Source organism: Lepisosteus oculatus, chromosome 12 (genome assembly GCF_040954835.1).
Source record: "Lepisosteus oculatus isolate fLepOcu1 chromosome 12, fLepOcu1.hap2, whole genome shotgun sequence".
NCBI classification, from domain to species: Eukaryota; Metazoa; Chordata; class Actinopteri; order Semionotiformes; family Lepisosteidae; genus Lepisosteus; species Lepisosteus oculatus.
Window position 1 is genome coordinate 37984450 of NC_090707.1, and position 18348 is coordinate 38002797.

Here is an 18348-nt window from a genome sequence, read left to right on the forward strand (position 1 = left end):
GCAGACACACTGACCCCTCCAGGACCGGGACTGGACAGCCCTGCTGCAGACACACTACCTGACCCCTCCAGGACCAGGACTGGACAGCCCTGCTGCAGACACACTGACCCCTCCAGGACCAGGACTGGACAGCCCTGCTGCAGACACACTACCTGACCCCTCCAGGACCAGGACTGGACAGCCCTGCTGCAGACACACTGACTGACCCTCCAGGACCAGGACTGGACAGCCCTGCTGCAGACACACTGACTGACCCTCCAGGACCAGGACTGGACAGCCCTGCTGCAGACACACTGACCCCTCAAAGACCAGGACTGGACAGCCCTGCTGCAGACACTGACTGGCCCTCCAGGACCAGGACTGGACAGCCCTGCTGCAGACACACTGACCCCTCCAGGACCAGGACTGGACAGCCCTGCTGCAGACACACTGACCGACCCTCCAGGACCGGGACTGGACAGCCCTGCTGCAGACACACTGACCCCTCCAGGACCAGGACTGGACAGCCCTGCTGCAGACACACTGACCCCTCCAGGACCAGGACTGGACAGCCCTGCTGCAGACACACTGACTGACCCCTCCAGGACCAGGACTGGACAGCCCTGCTGCAGACACACTGACTGACCCCTCCAGGACCAGGACTGGACAGCCCTGCTGCAGACACACTGACCGACCCTCCAGGACCAGGACTGGACAGCCCTGCTGCAGACACACTGACTGACCCTCCAGGACCGGGACTGGACAGCCCTGCTGCAGACACACTGACCCCTCCAGGACCAGGACTGGACAGCCCTGCTGCAGACACACTGACCGGCCCTCCAGGACCAGGACTGGACAGCCCTGCTGCAGACACACTGACCCCTCCAGGACTAAGACTGCAAAGAGTCAAGGAGTAGAGGAGAGAGGCAGACAGAAGGTAAGAGAAAACGCACAGAGCAACGACCAGGTCAATCGCTGGCTTTAATCAATGTGTGTCACTGGCTTTAATGCAACCAGTGCACTTATAGATAATTGAACTATTGATTTTTCTAATTATCAGCTAAATAATTAACAAGCCATCTGTAGCAAGATCCTGAAATGAGGCAGACTGCAGGACCAACACAGGTTGAGAAGCCCTGATTTGTCCTGAATGAAGTGCAGAAATGAGATGGGCCTCTGGTGCCACCTGGTGGAGTACGACTCCAGTCATCAAGAATCCCTCTTCTCCTTTCTTCCAGTGAGCAGAGCGACAGCAGCTCAGGGTCCTGGTTCTGAGTTCGTGCCTGGAGAGGGGGGAGAGGGGGGAGAGGCTACAGGTTCCCATTTCCAGCTCAAAAATTTGATCCTCCGGTCCAAACACAAAACAGCCGACTCTTGCGGGTTGTGCCCGTGAGAGGAGGGGGGATAAAAATAAGACACAGGGACGCAGGAGAGAGAGTTTCAGCTTTAATGTAGAACGGTGAGCAGCCGCTGAGCCCTGCAGCACAGGTCACAGGTCACAGGTCACAGGTCAGACAGGTTCAGCTGGATTCATGGCTTTGCTGCACATACTGTTCGAAAGCATACAAATTGCTCGATAGTAATAATAACAACAACAATATAATATAATAAGAAGGGAACATGACAAAGAATTAAGTCAAAACAATGTCACAAATAAAGCTAGACCAGTCCCCAAACACAAAGATATACAGATATGAAATATGGCAGCGCGATGGGTTCTAGTGTCAGTGCACCTGGCCGCCCCCCTGCGTCCGGCCCGTTCCGGGATTCCTGCTCGCCGAATCTCGGGGGGGCCGCAGGAGGGTCGCGCTTCCTCCCCCGACACGGCTGGGGCCTCACAGCCCTCTGGGGCCGGACCCTGGCCAGAACCGGGTCTTCTTTCACCCCCACGGTGGCGCTGGCGAGCCCCGTCTCCGGCCCATCCCCACTGCCGGGGTTAAATCACCTGGCCCGCCTGCTCCCACCTGTCCGAATCCCTGGTATCCACGACGATGACCGCCACACACACACACACACACACGACCCAGGTGGGCCCAGGGGCCTCCTCTCATCTAGGATCGCGCTCACGGTCTCAGGACCATCATGCACCTGCACACCTCGGCTCACCGAGGGCGGTCTCTCACGAGCAGCTCGGCCTGCGATTCCTTCGAACGGGCTCCAACACAGCCCCCCCTCTGCGCGACGCGGCCGGGCATTTACAGAGAAGAAAGAACGTACAGTATATTAAATAGATCATTAATAAATACTGTTTACAAAAAAAAATCAAGACCACAAAGTCCTCGTCTGTTCCCACGGTTTCAACCCAGAAAGGTTTGAAGTCAATGGTCAATCAATCAATCAACTAATCAATGGGTTGACTAACGAAGGGCGTGTCTGATTTCCTGTTGGTCACCAGTGGGAAGCACCTCACACCCACAGCCCCTGGACGTCTTCGGAGCGCCTCTGGAGATCCAGCACCGACCACCCGTTCTGAGACCTGACCTCTGACCCGGGCATGACCCTTAGGCGGGTCCCCCCCCCACTTCCTCTCGTCTTCGTCCGTCTCTCCCGTCAGTTTTTTTTTGTATTACAATGAAACGTTGACAAGGCAATGACACAGCTTCAAAAATACAACCCTAAAAACGCCCCCCACACCCCCACGTCCCCCAGACTCCCACCCTTCCCCGAACCCTTTAAAGACTTAATGCCAGCCCTGGTCCTGGGGAGCCACAGACCTCCGGGGCTTGTAGATCCGGGATAGATACACGATACAAGATCCTACAGGTCTTGGACAGAATTAAAATACAAGATCTTATAGACCTTGGATAGGTATACAGTATAAGATCCTTCAGGTCTTGGACAGAATTAAAATACAAGATCTTATAGATCTAGAATCTTATACATCGTGGACGGGTACAGAATATAAGACCTTTCAGATCCTGGACTGATGTACAATATCAGATCTTATACATCACCGGGGCCTCAGCAGCCTCCTTGATTGGTCCAGTTATTCCTAAGATCGGAGAGCCTGCTGCTTCCCCTGGGGGCCCGGATTTCGGAATGGGACCCTGGGAGCTCCTCGCGGCTCGCTGGGATCAGGGCTGGCTGCCCCCCCACCCCCCCCCCCCGACAGTCTCCCCGGCGCGTGGGGTCCGGCGCTCTCTAGCTCTGCCCCTGGTGTCCGTTGATGATGTTCCCTCCGGGGGGCTGGATGTGGATGGAGTCCAGGATGGGCCTCAGCGCCTGTCCGAAGGGCCTGCAACACAGACAGCGCGGTCACCGCTACGTCAGCCCAAAGACCCGCCGGCTCGAACCCGGGGGCGCGCGCGGAGACGGGGTGGGTAAGACCCCGGTAACTGTACCGTTACGGCGCCGTCACTGCCTCAGGCAGTTCTCTCCTGACCCGTGGAAGTGCACTTCGGACCGCGAAGCGAAGGCACCTCTTTACACAGAGCGTGGTGGGGGTGTGGAGCAAGCCACCCAGCCGTGTTGTTGAAGCCGATACCCTGGCTTCTTACGCGAAAGAGCTGGACGAGATTCTCTGGATCGATTAACTTCTAACAACAAAACGGCCTGGATGGGTCAAATGGCCTCTTACATTCTTATTATGTGAAGACAAGAGCTGAGCTCCATCACTGTCTACGTCACAGAGGACGTGACAAGTTTCACAGCTCTTTACACGCCTGCTGGGAGTATTTATGTCCTCTCCCGAGAGCTGGCGGATCAGAGAGGGTTCGGGGTTTATAGAGCGAGGGAGCGGTGGCGAACAGCTCTCTCTCTCTCTCCCCCGCAATTATTCCACCGGCGAGTTAATTGGCTGACGAGGCTGGGGAGACACTCACGTGGACAGGACCTCGGAGGGCAGGTCAGTGATGTAGGCCGGGATCTTCCTCCCCGTCAGGAACTGACCCACCTCGTTACTGAAGGTGTTGCAGTTGTGCTCAAACAGCCGGTAACGATCCCCCCTGCAGGCACAGGGACATCAGTTAGCGCCCCGAAATATGGGGAGGGAGAGAGGGAGATGGAGACAGGCAGTGAAGTCAGCCTGCAGGATTATTGGTGCCACAGCTGCCAGACATCGACATCAACCGAACAGTGCCAATATAATCACTTCCTCTTGCACAGTGAATCTGAGCTCCCATCTGAGTGTCCACTTCAACCACAAATCCCACATTCAAGTGCCATAGAATGGAGTTATCCCTTTTCTTCCCCTGGCTATTAAGCCTACTTCATCTGGACAACCGACTATACATTTTACTTTATATATACACACACACATTCTTTTTTTCCTCGTCATACACACGTCTCTCATTTGTGAGTGGGGTCTTGTCTATGTTTATGTTAAATGGATTGTGGATCGTGTTCCGTCTTATATCTGCCCACCGAGCAAATTTCCCATCTGGGGCTACAAAAGTTAAGTCAGACAGAGAACATCAGCTGACACATCGGAGATGACACTCCCAGTGACTGATACACAGGCAGAGAGGCCTAACCAGCCCCCCCTGTTCATAACCCCCAGCCCCCTTGCAGTGCCCCTCCTGACCTGTAGGTGGACTCTCCAAGAGAGGAGAGGTACTCCATGAAGATCTCCTCAGTCACCTCTGTGTTGCCCAGGTCCACCACCGTGTTGGGAGGGCCCAGCATGGTCCCGCCCTGAAATCACACAAGCCACACCCCCTTGCGTCAGGAAGGCCCGCCCCCTGCCCTGGATGGAAAAATCTCACTCTGGAGGGGAGGTCCTCAGAACGGGAAGGTAAGTGTGTAACGGCTCTGGTTGTAGCAGGTTATTGTGAAGCCCAGGGAATAGAGATCCGAGTACAGTGTGCAGGGAGGGAGCTGGGGTATAGAGTATAGGGTGCAGGAGTACTGAGATACAGGGTGAAGAGGGAGTGGGGTCTCATCTTGAGTCCCAGGGAACCCCTTACTCTCCTGTTATAAGTTCTTACTGAGCTCTTAACTGCTGAGGTCAGTCGATCCCTTTATTGGGTTTAATCTGGCCTGAGTAGACCATTTCAAGCTGCTTTCGGGCCTTGGTTCCAACAATACTCTGCTGCAGGAGAGCTGCACACACAACGCTTCCTCCTTCACCCCCCCAGACTCGCTCCCCTCCCCGTATGCGGCTGCAGGGTTTTTTGGAGCTGCGTGGCGAAACGCAAAACAAGCAGGACTAGCGATTCCAGAATCGGGTGGATGCGACCAAAAAAATACAAAACTCGATTTTAAAATCCTTCCACCACCAGCTACAGGTCAACCTAGGGTCGACTTGATCGCTTAAGAGCTCGTCTGGAATGAAAATGCAGAAGGGGCTTCCAGGAGCAGGAGGGGGTGCGCCGCAGATCTAGGGCCGAGGGGGGCGTCTTTTAGACGGCGTCTTACCGGAGGGCAGCTGGAGATCCCCTCTCCCCCAAAGAAGAACTCATCCCCGTAGACCACGATGGAGGTGTGCCTGCGACACAAGACAGCACACAGTCAGGGCCCGGGCCCAGACAGGCCTCGTGGGGGGGAGGGGGGGGCTTCTTTACACAGAGGGTTGTGGAGGCGTGGAACAAACAAACACAACAGGCAAAGGAGGAGAGGAGCTGACAGGGAGGGGATGAGGCGCCCTGCCTCATTCCCGATCCAGAGTGATCTGAGCTCCTTCTCCCGTACTCGGCACGTTAAACTGGATGGCATTTTTTTCCAGGGGGGAGTTTTGAATTTTTTTCGACACGGCGCCCCCCGCTCAGAGGTGGGCTTGTTGTGTCTAAGACCTGTTAACTCCTCCCAGGACAGCGCCCCCTGCGGTCAGGAGTCAGGCACCCCCCTGACCCAGGGGGATGGAAAGAAGTTTGTACCTGTTCTTGTACTTACCAAATGCCGTCTAGCTGTTTGCCTGCAAAATAATAAAAATGGTATATAAGTACGTTTCCATATACCGTAGCTACCCCCCACCACCATGACCAGAAAGCCAGTTGTTCCCGATAAGCCTTGTGGAAGCTCCGAAGCCCATCCTGAGCCCTGACAGGCCTCTGCACAAGCCTAGATGACATGGCTCAGCTGGTCCCTGCTGACCGCTTGTCAAGTTAGTCAGTCTCCACTGACCGCTTGACCGTTTCAGGCGGTCAAGACCGGTACTGTACATTCCACCCAGTTAAAAACAACCACCACCAACAACATGGAGAGCAGTTCAGTACAGCACCATCCCTTCACTTTGGACTGGTCAACAGTACAAGTTCATATCAAGCAAGACTCCCTCCCCAATTCCTAGAGACCAGTTGCCAAACCAGTAAACCAAATTTTACTGGGATCAACTGGGACTCCCAGTAGGCAATTATGACAGGACTACATGGCAATCTCCCGACACGAAACAACAGGAAATCCATTCCTTTAAAATATATTTTCCTTGGTACGCGTTAGGGTGTAAGGGACGTTTTAAAATACCACTATTTTTTACCGTGGTGTCGTGTAGGAAGGTTTTAGAGGGATCATAGCGACGTTCGTGTTTTATTCTGGGAAAAGATCAGCTGAGCTACATCCTGGGGGCGTAATATCAGAAATTGCCAATTCATGTTTCCTCCTTGTACACTGACCTCCTTCTCTACGGTACTTTCTTTTTTTTTTAATCCTGTCGAATAAAATAAATGTGTAAGACAAGCTCCATATAGATATCGCATATATAGACAAAACCCTTCTTCCACACGGTTTCCATTAAACCGATTTAATGGAAACGCGACAATAAATTTACCTGCCTGTATGTACTGTATGTCTCGCCCGGAAACCGAATGGGACCGTATATTAATAACACTAATTTAATTATTTCTGCGGGTTTGCGGTCTGAGATATCGAGAAAAAAAAAAACGTCGCTGAAAAATGTTATGTATAAAGGTTTCAGTGACACCTGAAGTCCCATTCACTGTCGATGTATAAACATAGTGCTCTAGTTTGTTTTTTTACCGAAGAGATACGAGGAAATGTCGTTTAACTATGAATGTTTCGTGTAACACACAAGATAAATGGCTTCATCACTCAATCATGTATTCGCATTTTTCACACAACAGGGAGAATTTTCATTTTCGGCAACCGACGGTTATTAGTACTAGGACAACAACCTTTAAGCCCGTAGGCCTGCCGCTCTAAAGAAATCCTCGGTCTGTCCTGATGTCCTACGCCGCACCGGCTCGCCTTCTTCACGGAAGGCCGGGCCGCGACTCCCCGCGGGGTGCTTACCCAGCATTATAGGACTAAGCTGCCGTGCCATCCCCTTGGAGAGGTCGTAAATGTACAGTTTGACAGGATAGGTCGAGTTGCGTTGCTCCATGACGAGAGGAATGGATGCGAATAAATACTCCGTTTATATACAAACGTATCGTTGCTATGTGTGCATGTAGTGGCAGGTTGATAGAAATCTCCTCTCTATCTATAAAAAATGCCGAGCGGCAATAATAAAAAACTACTGCAGGAACGGGTATTAGTTACACAAGACCTAGCAGCTGGAGGAGCACAGAGCCGGCTGTGTCGCTTGTTCAGCCCTCTGCTGTGAAAAATGACTCTTCCCACTGCCAAACCCGCTCACAGACACGGGTGTTGTGGCGATCAGCTGATTTAATGGAGATTGAGCAGCGTGTGTCACTAGGGAGCAACAGAAGCCGTGTTGAGCTGGCCCGCCGAGCAACGATCTTTCACCCAAAAAATAAAATATTGGTTGGTGAAAAAAAAAAAGAGGTCAAGTGTGCCTGTTTTAGTGACTCTCCCCCAGCCTTTACCACCCCTGTGTGCGCACCCGCAGGGGCTGGTTAGAAACCTGCTGTTCACAGTACGATCCTGGGTTTTAAATCGCAGCCGCAGAGGTGGAACGCTTCCATTAATAATGCTGGCTAGGCGCATATGCGGATTTTGTGAGCCAGCATCCCAGCTGGCCCCTGTCCTGCACCGGGAACGACGGGCTCCCGAGAGCTGTGTGAGGCCCTCCGCCGCCGTTATGTCGAGGGACAGACTCCAGTTTCTGCCGGAGCAGGGCGGCGGGGCTCTGGGGTGTGACCCCAGGGACTTCGGCCCCCTGGGTCCCCCCCGATGCTCCAGGATTTTCATAGTGTCCTGAAGGTTTATCCCCAGACCTCCGCACTGACCAGCTCAGGTGCTAGGAGAGGGCCGGACTGTATTGCCGGCATGTGGGGTTTGTGCATGTCCACATCGAGACAGGCCCGTCCCTCGACTGGAACCCCCACCTGAAGACCCTACTGAAACAGGACCGACCCGTGAGGTGCTCATCCTGCACTTTGATTTGGAAATTTTTTGTACGGATCCATGTTATTCCGTCTCTCGACGTTATTTATTTTAATACTGGTGCGTGTTGAGGGTGGTGTGTGAGGATGTGTTGGGTTTTGGGTGGGTGCCCTCCATTACTGGCTTTGTGTTGTGTACTTGTATTGTAGGTCTTTAATTGCATGGGCTTACCAAACCAAATTCCAGTTGCACGCTCTTCCCTCATTGGCTGACTGCGTCTTGCTTGTGTGCACACAAAACGCACGCTCTTCCCTCATTGGCTGACTGCGTCTGCTTGTGTCCAGCTTGTATGGAGTTTTTGGCCAGTTGTTTAAGGCGCCCTAAGTGGTCCATTGCACAAAGCTGGCGGACGAGGTCGGTGCCCCACGTTACTCATGACGTCTCCATATTTTGCACCTGCAAATGTAAGAAAGCATCGTTGTTAAGTTGTCTTGCGCAAGAAAACTCCGGCGACTAAAAGGTTCACAATATTCTCACGGAGCCACTGTTTCGGTTAACGTGCTGTGTGGTTTGGAAAACCTGATTCCTTGCTCACTTTGCTACAAATGGACAGTTTTACATTTCACATGTCCTTTTTTCGCTAGATACCTGGACCATCATCCATCCACTTTGCAACCGTTTTTTCCAATGCAACGGGCGCAAGGCAGGATACAACCTGGATGGGACGCCAGTCCATCACAGGGCAGACATATGCACTCACACCTGGGCCAATTTTCCCAGAAGCCAATGAACCCACCAATATGCTATTAGACTGTGGGAGGAAACCAGAGCACCTGGAGGAAAACTACGTGAACACAAGGAGATCAAACAAAACTCCACCGAGGTGGAGATAGCACGCTTGAAATTGTACCTGGGGCCAGCTGCAGGGTTACATACATAGCAAGGAAATTCAATTGTGGCGGGCGCGCATATTCGACGTCTTACGGCAAGTTGAGCGCCAGCACGCTGGAGGCGTGGTTTCAACGGCCCCGCGAACGCTGCTTTGTGATTGGCCGCCCATCCCCGTCAATCACTGCGTGCGCGCCGTGGCGGTTGTTGCGGGCTCGCTCTCTGAGGGAGGAGAGGCGCTGTAGTTGCTGTCGCTTTCCGACACAAGGAGGCGAAAGCGCGTCCAAGCTCACTGTGCACGGGATTTAAAAAGAGGTAGGTGATGCATAAGCTGGCGACCGCCAAGTTGTTTGCCCGCCTGGGCCGCTTAATGCTTCACAAAAGTGTTTTAATCGCTGAAGCACGCTGACAAGTTTCGGTGTTTGGCGAGCTGTGCCTCTAGGGCTCCCAATTGGCTGAGCTGCCATTGAAAGCTGCTGTCATTGGTGGAGGGAGGTGTCGGTTACCGCCCACTAAACATGCCCCAAACAAGCGAGGTTCAGGAGAGTCTCTCTCAAATTATCGTTGTCCTGGAATCCGAAGTCGGTCCTCTTTTTGTGTTCGTCTAAGAGTGCTGACCCAATCTTGATCCTGCAGGGCTTCTTCAGGTTTTATTCCCTCTGTTAACGGGCTAGGCTGGACCAACAGTTGAATAGTTTCTTCCAGCTCCTCGGAGATTATGTTAAGAGACCTGGAAAATACTGACCGGCCCTCCAGGGGCAGCAGGATTGGACAGCCCTGCTGCAGACGCACTGACCAGTCCTGCAGACACACTGACCCTCCAGGACCAGGACTGGTCAGGCCCCCGGTTTAACAGCATCCTGTAAACTGTGGTGAAGTAGCTCAGACATCAGACAGGACAGAAACAGTTCTCCAGGATAAACCTCCAATTTCCAGGTCTGCGCAGCGCCATGTCCCGCGATTCAGAACGTGGCAACAAATCTTCCAGCGATGTGAAGCGACCCTATTATACTAAAAACACGCAGGCTTGTGAATACAACTCTTTTAATCCAATAGAAATATTGCTCTTTATTCCGAGATGGTTTTCTGTCAAATACTTGTTACCTTGTTCACTGTGAGTGCAGATCACGCTTGAACACTCCTGTGGTGAAATGTCAGCAGTGTAGCCTGTACTCATACATCCCATTACACTAGTCTACTACAGTGACTAGCGAGCAGGAAGGGCTGCACCATCACACTGCAATTCGTGGGAACTCGCATCTGTGAGGAGAACATGTCGATTTACGGTACTTTCATGAAGCTCGCGATTTTGTGCCTCGTTCAGAATTTGCCAGATGTTTCAATCACGTCAACGAATTTGTTTTGTCACTGAGATTTAATAATTGGTTTGAGGAATCGAGACTGTAGTTCCCCTTTAAATCATCTGCATAAACATATAAGAAAGACTAAGAGGGCTCCTCTCGTTTCTAATCTGTCTGGCCCATTGGGTAGTTAGTAATTGGGTGAGCTGAGGATTTCATTGAGCTGTTTCCTGAGAGGAACCAGGGGATCGACCATCGCGGCAGGCCATCTTGTTCCACACCCCCACCACCCTTTGTGTAAAGAGGCGCCTGTGTGTGTGTGTGTTTGAGTGTGTTCCAGATCTGAGGGGGCCGAGCCAGCTGTCAGGTGATGGCAGAGTGGGACGACTACTACCGTCACGAGGGGGAGGAGGAGGCGGAGCAAGAGGAGGGGGAGGAGTCTGGAGGTGGGTGTGTGGTGAATAAGTAGAGGGGGTGGGGTCAGCCGCACAGCACAGGAAGTGGCACTGTACTCTATTACACTGTACTGTCACACTCTAGTGCCTCACACTGTTCTATATGCTTGTACCGTGCTGATACAGACCTGTTCACATTGCTGTACTGTATCACACTGCACTGCACTGTGTTGTAGCACACTGTGTGTCGTGCTGCCACACACACCACTGGACTGCATACCACAGTTCTGCACTACTGTATCACACTGAAGTGTATCGCTGTGCTGTTTTGTGCTGTATCAGTCTTTGTTGTGCTGTGCAGTGCTCTACCACTCTGTGCTGTGCTGTAGTGAATCCCTCTGTGCTGTAGTGAATCCCTCTGTGCTGTAGTGAATCCCTCTGTGCTGTAGTGAATCCCTCTGTGCTGTAGTGAATCCCTCTGGGCTGTGCTGTAGTGAATCCCTCTGTGCTGTGCTGTAGTGAATCCCTCTGTGCTATAGTGTATCCCTCTGTGCTGTAGTGAATCCCTCTGGGCTGTGCTGTAGTGAATCCCTCTGTGCTGTGCTGTAGTGAATCCCTCTGTGCTATAGTGTATCCCTCTGTGCTGTAGTGAATCCCTCTGGGCTGTGCTGTAGTGAATCCCTCTGGGCTGTGCTTTAGTGAATCCCTCTGTGCTGTAGTGAATCCCTCTGTGCTGTAGTGTATCCCTCTGTGCTGTAGTGAATCCCTCTGTGCTGTGCTGTAGTGAATCCCTCTGGGCTGTGCTGTAGTGAGTCCCTTTGTGCTGTAGTGAATCCCTCTGTGCTGTGCTGTAGTGAGTCCCTCTGTGCTGTAGTGTATCCCTCTGTGCTGTAGTGAATCCCTCTGTGCTGTAGTGTATCCCTCTGTGCTGTAGTGAATCCCTCTGTGCTGTGCTGTAGTGAATCCCTCTGGGCTGTGCTGTAGTGAGTCCCTTTGTGCTGTAGTGAATCCCTCTGTGCTGTGCTGTAGTGAGTCCCTCTGTGCTGTAGTGTATCCCTCTGTGCTGTAGTGAGTCCCTCTGTGCTGTAGTGAGTCCCTCTGTGCTGTAGTGAGTCCCTCTGTGCTGTAGTGTGTCCCTCTGTGCTGTAGTGTGTCCCTCTGTGCTGTAGTGAGTCCCTCTGTGCTGTGCTGTAGTGAGTCCCTCTGTGCTGTAGTGAATCCCTCTGTGCTGTGCTGTAGTGAGTCCCTCTGTGCTGTAGTGAGTCCCTCTGTGCTGTGCTGTCCTGTGTTGCAGGGGACTACAAGTTCTCCGGCCGGGACAGCCTGGTGTTCCTGGTCGATGCCTCGAAGGAGATGTTGGTGGAGTCGGAGGATGACATCACCCCCTTCGAAATGACCCTGCAGGTGAGCGACACATGGACAGAGGGAGAGGGAGTGAGAGAGAAGGCCCTGCAGGCACTGACCAGCTGCGTGTCTCCTGCCGCAGTGTGTGCGCAGCGTCTACACCAGCAAGATCATCAGCAGTGACCGCGACCTGGTGGCGCTGGTGTTCTACGGGACGGCCAAGCACAAGAACTCCGTGTCCTTCAAGCACGTCTACGTCTACCACGACCTGGAGAGCCCAGGTGAGGACAGGGCTAGCTCACTGACCGCACTGCGGTCACCACAGGGCACTCTCGCTGTCCTGACCGGCTGTACTCTCTCCAGGCTCACTGTACAGCTCACTGACCGCACTGCGGTCACCACAGGGCACTCTCGCTGTCCTGACCGGCTGTACGCTCTCCAGGCTCACTGTACAGCTCACTGACCACACTGCGGTCACCACAGGGCACTCTCGCTGTCCTGACCGGCTGTACTCTCTCCAGGCTCACTGTACAGCTCACTGACCACACTGCGGTCACCACAGGGCACTCTCCCTGTCCTGACCGGCTGTACGCTCCCCCCTCTCCCTCTGCCTCACTCTCGCCTCACCCTCCTCTCTCTCTCTCGCTCTCCCTGCCTCCCACTCGGTTCCTCTGTGTCAGGGGCCCGGCGGGTCCAGGAGCTGGACCGGCTCCAGGGAGAGAGGGGCCGGCAGCTGGCGAAGGAGGAGCTGGGCTGCAGTCCCGACTTCTCCCTGGGGGAGGCGCTGTGGGCCTGCTCCAACCTCTTCAGCGACGTCAAGCTGCGCCTCAGCCACAAGCGCCTGATGATCTTCACCAACCAGGACGACCCGCACGGGGGAGACCGAACCCGGGACAGGCTGGCCCGCACCAAGGCGGCCGACCTGAAGGAGACGGGTGAGGGGGGGGAGGGGGCAATGCTGGGGCCCCGGGGGTCCGGTTCCGGACCCCGCATGTGCTGTCTGTGTGGAGTTCACACGTTCTTCCCTCGTTCACACTCCCTCGTGATATCTAGTGCTCTGCCACCCTTGAAATGTCACCCTGAGGAAGTCGGCTCTCTCTCGGACTGCACAGGGTCTCGATGTTTAAGGTGCTTTGTGAAATATTTTAAAATTGTTGCTGAGGACCTGAGTTGTCTGCCCCTTGGGGGTTCAGTTCTGGACCTTGGGTGCTGTCTGTGTGGAGTCTGCATGTTCTTCCCTCGTTGTGCTCCGGTTTCCTTCCACAGTCCAAAGACAGGCTGGTAGATTCGTTCTGGGAAAACTGACCGTCCTGTGATCCTGTGTGCGTGTCTGCCCTGCGTCGGGCTAGCGTCTTGTCCCGGGTGTAGCCTGCCCTGTGCCCGTTGCTTGCTGGGATAGAATCCGGCTTCCCCCACGACCCTGAATTGGGTTGGAAGATAGACGGACGGAGGTTAGGTGAAACTGTGAGTTTGTGCGTTTGCAGTAAACGTCTCAGATGCCCCTGCTTGTGTGAGAGCAGACGTGAGTCACCCATCTGGCCTGGGGGTTCCCCCTGACCAGATGACGGCTGTGCGGGGATAAAGTGGGGGGGCGCAGATCTCATCCCAGTCCCGGTGTGTCTGTCTGAACCCCAGGGGTGATCCTGGACCTCATCCACCTCCAGAAGCCCGGCGGCTTCGACCTCTCCCGGTTCTTCTGCGACGTCATCTCCCCGGCCGAGGGCAGCGAGGAGGAGCTGGGGGTGCAGATGGAGCCTTCTGGGAAACTGGAGGACCTGCAGAGGAGGGTGAGGGCCAAGGAGCTGAAGAAGAGGGCCCAGGCCAGGTGAGGGGCGTGGCACCTGCGGCGAAATCGGTGATCAGTAAGAGCTCAGAGCAGGGGAGGGTGTGCAGTGTGTTCACTGGGGTGATATCGGTGATCAATAAGAGCTCAGAGCAGGGGCGGGTGTGCCATGTGTTCACTGGGGTGATATCGGTGATCAATAAGAGCTCAGAGCAGGGGAGGGTGTGCAGTGTGTTCACTGGGGTGATATCGGTGATTAATAAGAGCTCAGAGCAGGGGAGGGTGTGCAGTGTGTTCACTGGGGTGATATCGGTGATCAATAAGAGCTCAGAGCAGGGGAGGGTGTGCAGTGTGTTCACTGGGGTGATGTCAGTGATCAATAAGCTCAGAGCAGGGGAGGGTGTGCAGTGTGGTAGATATTTATCACGTGGGGGTGTAGTCTGGGGGGTAAATCTGATCTCATCAGGCTGTGGGTTCGAGTCTCTGCTGCGGACACTGCTGTTGTGCGCTTGAGTGAGCTGCTGTACCCCAGCGTTGCTCAGGGGGGTGATCCCATGCGATAGACCAGCGGGGGACAGGGTCACGTGCTCCCCAGTCGGCTCGACACCGGGCCCTGACCTGCTCCCCTCTCTGCCCCTCTCTGCCCCAGGATCCCGCTGTCCCTGGGGGAAGGGGTGTCCCTGGCCGTGGGGGTGTACGTCCTGGCCCGGACTGCGACCAAGCCCCCCGCGGTGCGCCTGTACCGTGACACCAACGAGCCGGTCCGCACGAAGACCCGGCTCTACCACGCGCACACGGGGAGCCTGCTGCTGCCCAGCGACACCAAGAGGTCCCAGGTGCGCGCGCGCTCCGGCTCCGCTCCGCTCCGGGTTTTACCCAGCGCCTTCAGAAGCCTCTTTTTAAGGCACTATATCACATGAACGTCATAATACTTGTCTCTATTATTATGCTGTTAGTGGAGCAGAATAACGAGCCTGAAAGGTGCAGGGCCCGCTGCCGGTTTCGCTGGGCCCGAGCTGCGGCCTGGCTGACGATGTTGAGAGACTGTCTCTGTCCCAAGACCTACAGGGACCGGCAGATCGTGCTGGAGAACGAGGAGGTGGCCGAGCTGAAGAAGTTCGAGGAGCCGGGCTTGGTTCTGATTGGGTTCAAGCCCCTGGACCGCCTGAAGAGGCACCATCACATCCGGCCCGCCCTCTTCATCTACCCCGAGGAGCAGCAGGTCACAGGTCAGGGGTCACCCTCCCTCCCTCCCTCAGTGCAGTGTTAAGGTACTGTATGAATGCAATATTATATTATTCCTGTACATTTCTCTCCCCCTCCCTCTCAGGCAGTTCAAAGCTGTTCACAGCCCTGTTGAAGAGGTGCTCTGAAAGGGGCGTGTTCGCCGTGTGTCGCTACACCCCTCGCCGGAACACGCCCCCCCGCTTCGTTGCCATGGTGCCCCAGAGGGAGGAGCTGGATGCCAACAACCTGCAGACCACACCCCCAGGTACGGCCCCGCCCACGCCGGAGCCCTATAAAAGCGGATCCAGAAAAGGGCAGGTCGTTATTTCCCACCCGGCCCGCAGCCCTGAGCCCTTCCTCGCCCCTCCGCAGGTTTCCACCTGATCTTCCTGCCCTTCGCCGACGACATCCGCACGCTGGACGCCCCCGAGAAGACGCCCGCCAGTCCGGAGCAAGTGGGGAAGATGAAGGAGATCGTGCACAAGCTGCGCTTCAAGTACAGGTCTGAGGGTGGCGCTGCACGTGAGCCCTGTGTGTGCTCTGTCTGTGCTCTGTCTGTGTGAGCCCTGTGTGAGCCCTGTGTGTGCTCTCTGTGAGCCCTGTGTGAGCCCTGTGTGTGCTCTGTCTGTGTGAGCCCTGTGTGTGCTCTCTGTGAGCCCTGTGTGTGCTCTCTGTGAGCCCTGTGTGTGCTCTCTGTGAGCCCTGTGTGTGCCCTGTGTGTCCTCTCTGTGAGCCCTGTGTGTGCTCTCTGTGAGCCCTGTGTGTGCCCTGTGTGTGCCCTGTGTGTGCCCTGTGTGTGCTCTATGTGTGCTCTATGTGAGCTCTGTGAGTGCCCTGTGAGTGCCCTGTGAGTGCCCTGTGTGAGCCCTGTGTGAGCCCTGTGTGAGCCCTGTGAGTGCCCTGTGTGAGCCCTGTGAGTGCCCTGTGAGTGCCCTGTGTGAGCCCTGTGTGAGCCCTGTGTGAGCCCTGTGTGAGCCCTATGTGAGCCCTGTGAGTGCCCTGTGAGTGCCCTGTGTGTGCCCTGTGTGAGCTCTGTGTGAGCCCTGTGTGTGCTCTGTTTCAGGTGCGATGCGTTCGAGAACCCCTCACTCCAGCAGCACTTCCGCAACCTGGAGGCCCTGGCCCTGGACTTGATGGAGCCAGAGCCCATCGAAGACCACACCAGTAAGACTGCGCCCCTCTCTCTCTCCACACCAGTAAGACTGCGCCCCCCTCTCCCCCCTCTCTCTCTCCACACCAGTAAGACTGCAACCCCCTCTCCCCTCTCTCTCTCTCCACACCAGTAAGACTGCGCCCCACTCTCTCTCCGCACCAGTAAGACTGCGCCCCTCTCTCTCTCCACACCAGTAAGACTGCGCCCCTCTCTCTCTCCACACCAGTAAGACTGCGCCCCCCTCTCCCCCCTCTCTCTCTCTCCACACCAGTAAGACTGCGCCCCCTCTCTCTCTCCACACCAGTAAGACTGCGCCCCCTCTCTCTCTCCACACCAGTAAGACTGCGCCCCACTCTCTCTCTCCCTGTCTGATCAGAGCCCAAGCTGGACGTGATGGACCAGAGGCTGGGTGTCCTGGCCCAGGAGTTCAAGGAGCTGGTCTACCCCCCCGACTACAACCCCGAGGGCAAGGGTCCCGCGCAGAAACGCAAGCCAGGTGAGGGAGGAGGGGGCCGGGGGAGGGTCCGGAAAGCGGGAGCGCAGAAGCAGGCAGAGGGGGAGCAGTTTTCCAGCTGGGAAATGGCTGTGAGGTGTGGGCGCCGGTGCGAGTCCCAGGCTGACGCAGTGAGTCCTCCTGTCCAGCAGAGGGCGGCGGCGGGGCGGAGAAGAAGGCCCGCGTGGAGGTCTCGGAGGAGGGGCTGCGGGCCCACTTGGAGAAAGGCACCCTGGGGAAGCTGACGGTGCCGGTGCTGAAGGACGCCTGCCAGCAGCTGGGAGTCCGGACCACCGGCACCAAGAAACAAGAGCTGATAGACGCCCTGACCAAGCACTACAGCTGCTGAGGCCACCAGGGGGCGCTGTGGGGGCTGGTGAGTGCGTGGGCCTCCGTCGGGAGAGCGATCAGGATTCCTTTCCGCTGCGGATCAGCTGCTCTTCGGGTTTACTTTGTTTTTTTTCTTTTCCTGGAAATTTAGAATCGCCAACCGTTTCCCACCTTGTAAGCCCCCCCCCCCCAGTGTTGGAAGTGGCGACTGTCAAGTCTCCATCCCACCGCTGCCACCATCGCGTTGGGGACGGGGCCCCCCCGTGCTGGGCAAGCGCGCGCCGTGGACGCGCCCCCGCTAACCCCCAGACTCCTCAGGGCGAGGCCTGACGCAGCTCTCGCCGACAGCGCTAAAACCCGCCGTCTGCGAGGTGACCACAAGGGGGCGATGCTGCGCAGCTAGCCCAAGACACCTGGGTGAATCCTGGCCCCGCCCAGATATCCCACCTTTGGTTGTGTCAAAGCTCTTCGCCCGCAGAATCGCTGTTCTTGCCACCTGTTGTTCCCCCTCGGGCCTGCAGGCTGGGTTCTGTCTTCACACACTGATGGCGCCCTTTGTATTTGTCTCCCCTGTTTGCTTTTTTTAACTTGTTAATAAAACTGGAATATAGAAAAAGTTTCCTCTCTCTTTCGTGTTTTTTCTCTCCCCCCCCTACTCTCTTCAATGGCTGTCTTTGTCTCCCCCCCCCCCAGGTAAGAGATCTGCAGTATGTAGCAGATTGAGCCAGACGGCCATGCTGAGTTTTTATTGGGGTTTTCTCCTTATTTTCTGTACATTGGCACGGGCAGTATGACCACTGTGTGTCTCCCAGGAGGGGTTACTGGTGCAGAATGATCACTGTGTGTCTCCCAGGTGGGGCTGCTGGTGCAGAATAATCACTGTGTGTCTCCCAGGGGGGTTACTGGTGCAGAATGATGATTGTGTGTCTCCCAGATGTGGTTACTGGTGCAGAATTATCACTGTGTGTCTCCCGGGTAGGGCTGCTGGTGCAGAATGACCACTGTGTGTCTCCCAGGAGGGGCTGCTGGTGCAGAATGATCACTGTGTGTCCCCAAGGGTGGGTTACTGGTGCAGAATGGCCACTGTGTGTCTTCCAGAGGGGTTACTGGTGCAGAATGATCCCTGTGTGTCTCCCAGCTGGGGCTGCTGGTGCAGAATGATCACTGTGTGTCTCCCAGCTGGGGCTGCTGGTGCAGAATGATCATAAATGTCCTGGATAGATGGGAGGGTAACCCCAGTGATGGACTGGGCAGTTTTCACCACCCGCTGTAGG

The 18348-nt window shown here is 55.3% G+C and overlaps 2 protein-coding genes across 5 annotated transcripts; one reads left to right on the forward strand and one right to left on the reverse strand.

The window, feature by feature from the left end:
* Positions 1–1412: 1412 nt before the first annotated feature.
* desi1a (desumoylating isopeptidase 1a) lies at positions 1413–7610 on the reverse strand. The gene is made up of 6 exons (XM_006636825.3): positions 7165–7610; positions 5809–5830; positions 5335–5404; positions 4502–4611; positions 3801–3923; positions 1413–3214 (listed from the first exon to the last, which is right to left on the reverse strand). The coding sequence occupies exons 1-6, from the start codon at positions 7253–7255 to the stop codon at positions 3121–3123; spliced, it is 510 nt and encodes a 169-aa protein (XP_006636888.1). The 5' UTR covers positions 7256–7610; the 3' UTR covers positions 1413–3120.
* Positions 7611–9254: 1644 nt separating this feature from the next.
* On the forward strand, positions 9255–17690 carry xrcc6 (X-ray repair complementing defective repair in Chinese hamster cells 6). Of its 4 annotated transcripts, XM_069196862.1 has the most exons (14): positions 9255–9363; positions 10680–10795; positions 12039–12148; positions 12231–12369; positions 12769–13023; positions 13724–13913; positions 14521–14707; positions 14932–15100; positions 15202–15363; positions 15471–15600; positions 16162–16262; positions 16628–16747; positions 16894–17120; positions 17226–17690. In XM_069196862.1, exons 2-13 carry the CDS (start codon positions 10720–10722, stop codon positions 17091–17093), a joined length of 1839 nt encoding a protein of 612 aa, XP_069052963.1. In that variant the 5' UTR covers positions 9255–9363; positions 10680–10719; the 3' UTR covers positions 17094–17120; positions 17226–17690. The 4 variants fall into 4 exon arrangements, with proteins under 4 accessions (XP_069052963.1, XP_069052961.1, XP_069052964.1 ...); XM_069196860.1 differs by having other exon boundaries at positions 16894–17690; XM_069196863.1 differs by having other exon boundaries at positions 9256–9363; positions 16897–17690.
* The last annotated feature ends 658 nt before the right edge of the window (positions 17691–18348 follow it).

Excerpts from the sequence above, each read along its gene's own strand:
- desi1a (XM_006636825.3), bottom strand. The coding sequence starts at position 7,255 with ATGGAGCAACGCAACTCGACCTATCCTGTCAAACTGTACATTTACGAC. Across the intron at positions 4,612-5,334 it reads GGATCTCCAGCTGCCCTCCG|GGCGGGACCATGCTGGGCCC; the intron begins GTAAGACGCCGT and ends GTGTGATTTCAG. Across the intron at positions 3,215-3,800 it reads CCCTCCGAGGTCCTGTCCAC|GCCCTTCGGACAGGCGCTGA; the intron begins GTGAGTGTCTCC and ends TCTGTGTTGCAG.
- xrcc6 (XM_069196860.1), top strand. The coding sequence starts at position 10,720 with ATGGCAGAGTGGGACGACTACTACCGTCACGAGGGGGAGGAGGAGGCG. Across the intron at positions 12,370-12,768 it reads CCACGACCTGGAGAGCCCAG|GGGCCCGGCGGGTCCAGGAG; the intron begins GTGAGGACAGGG and ends CCTCTGTGTCAG. Across the intron at positions 15,101-15,201 it reads CGAGGAGCAGCAGGTCACAG|GCAGTTCAAAGCTGTTCACA; the intron begins GTCAGGGGTCAC and ends CCTCCCTCTCAG.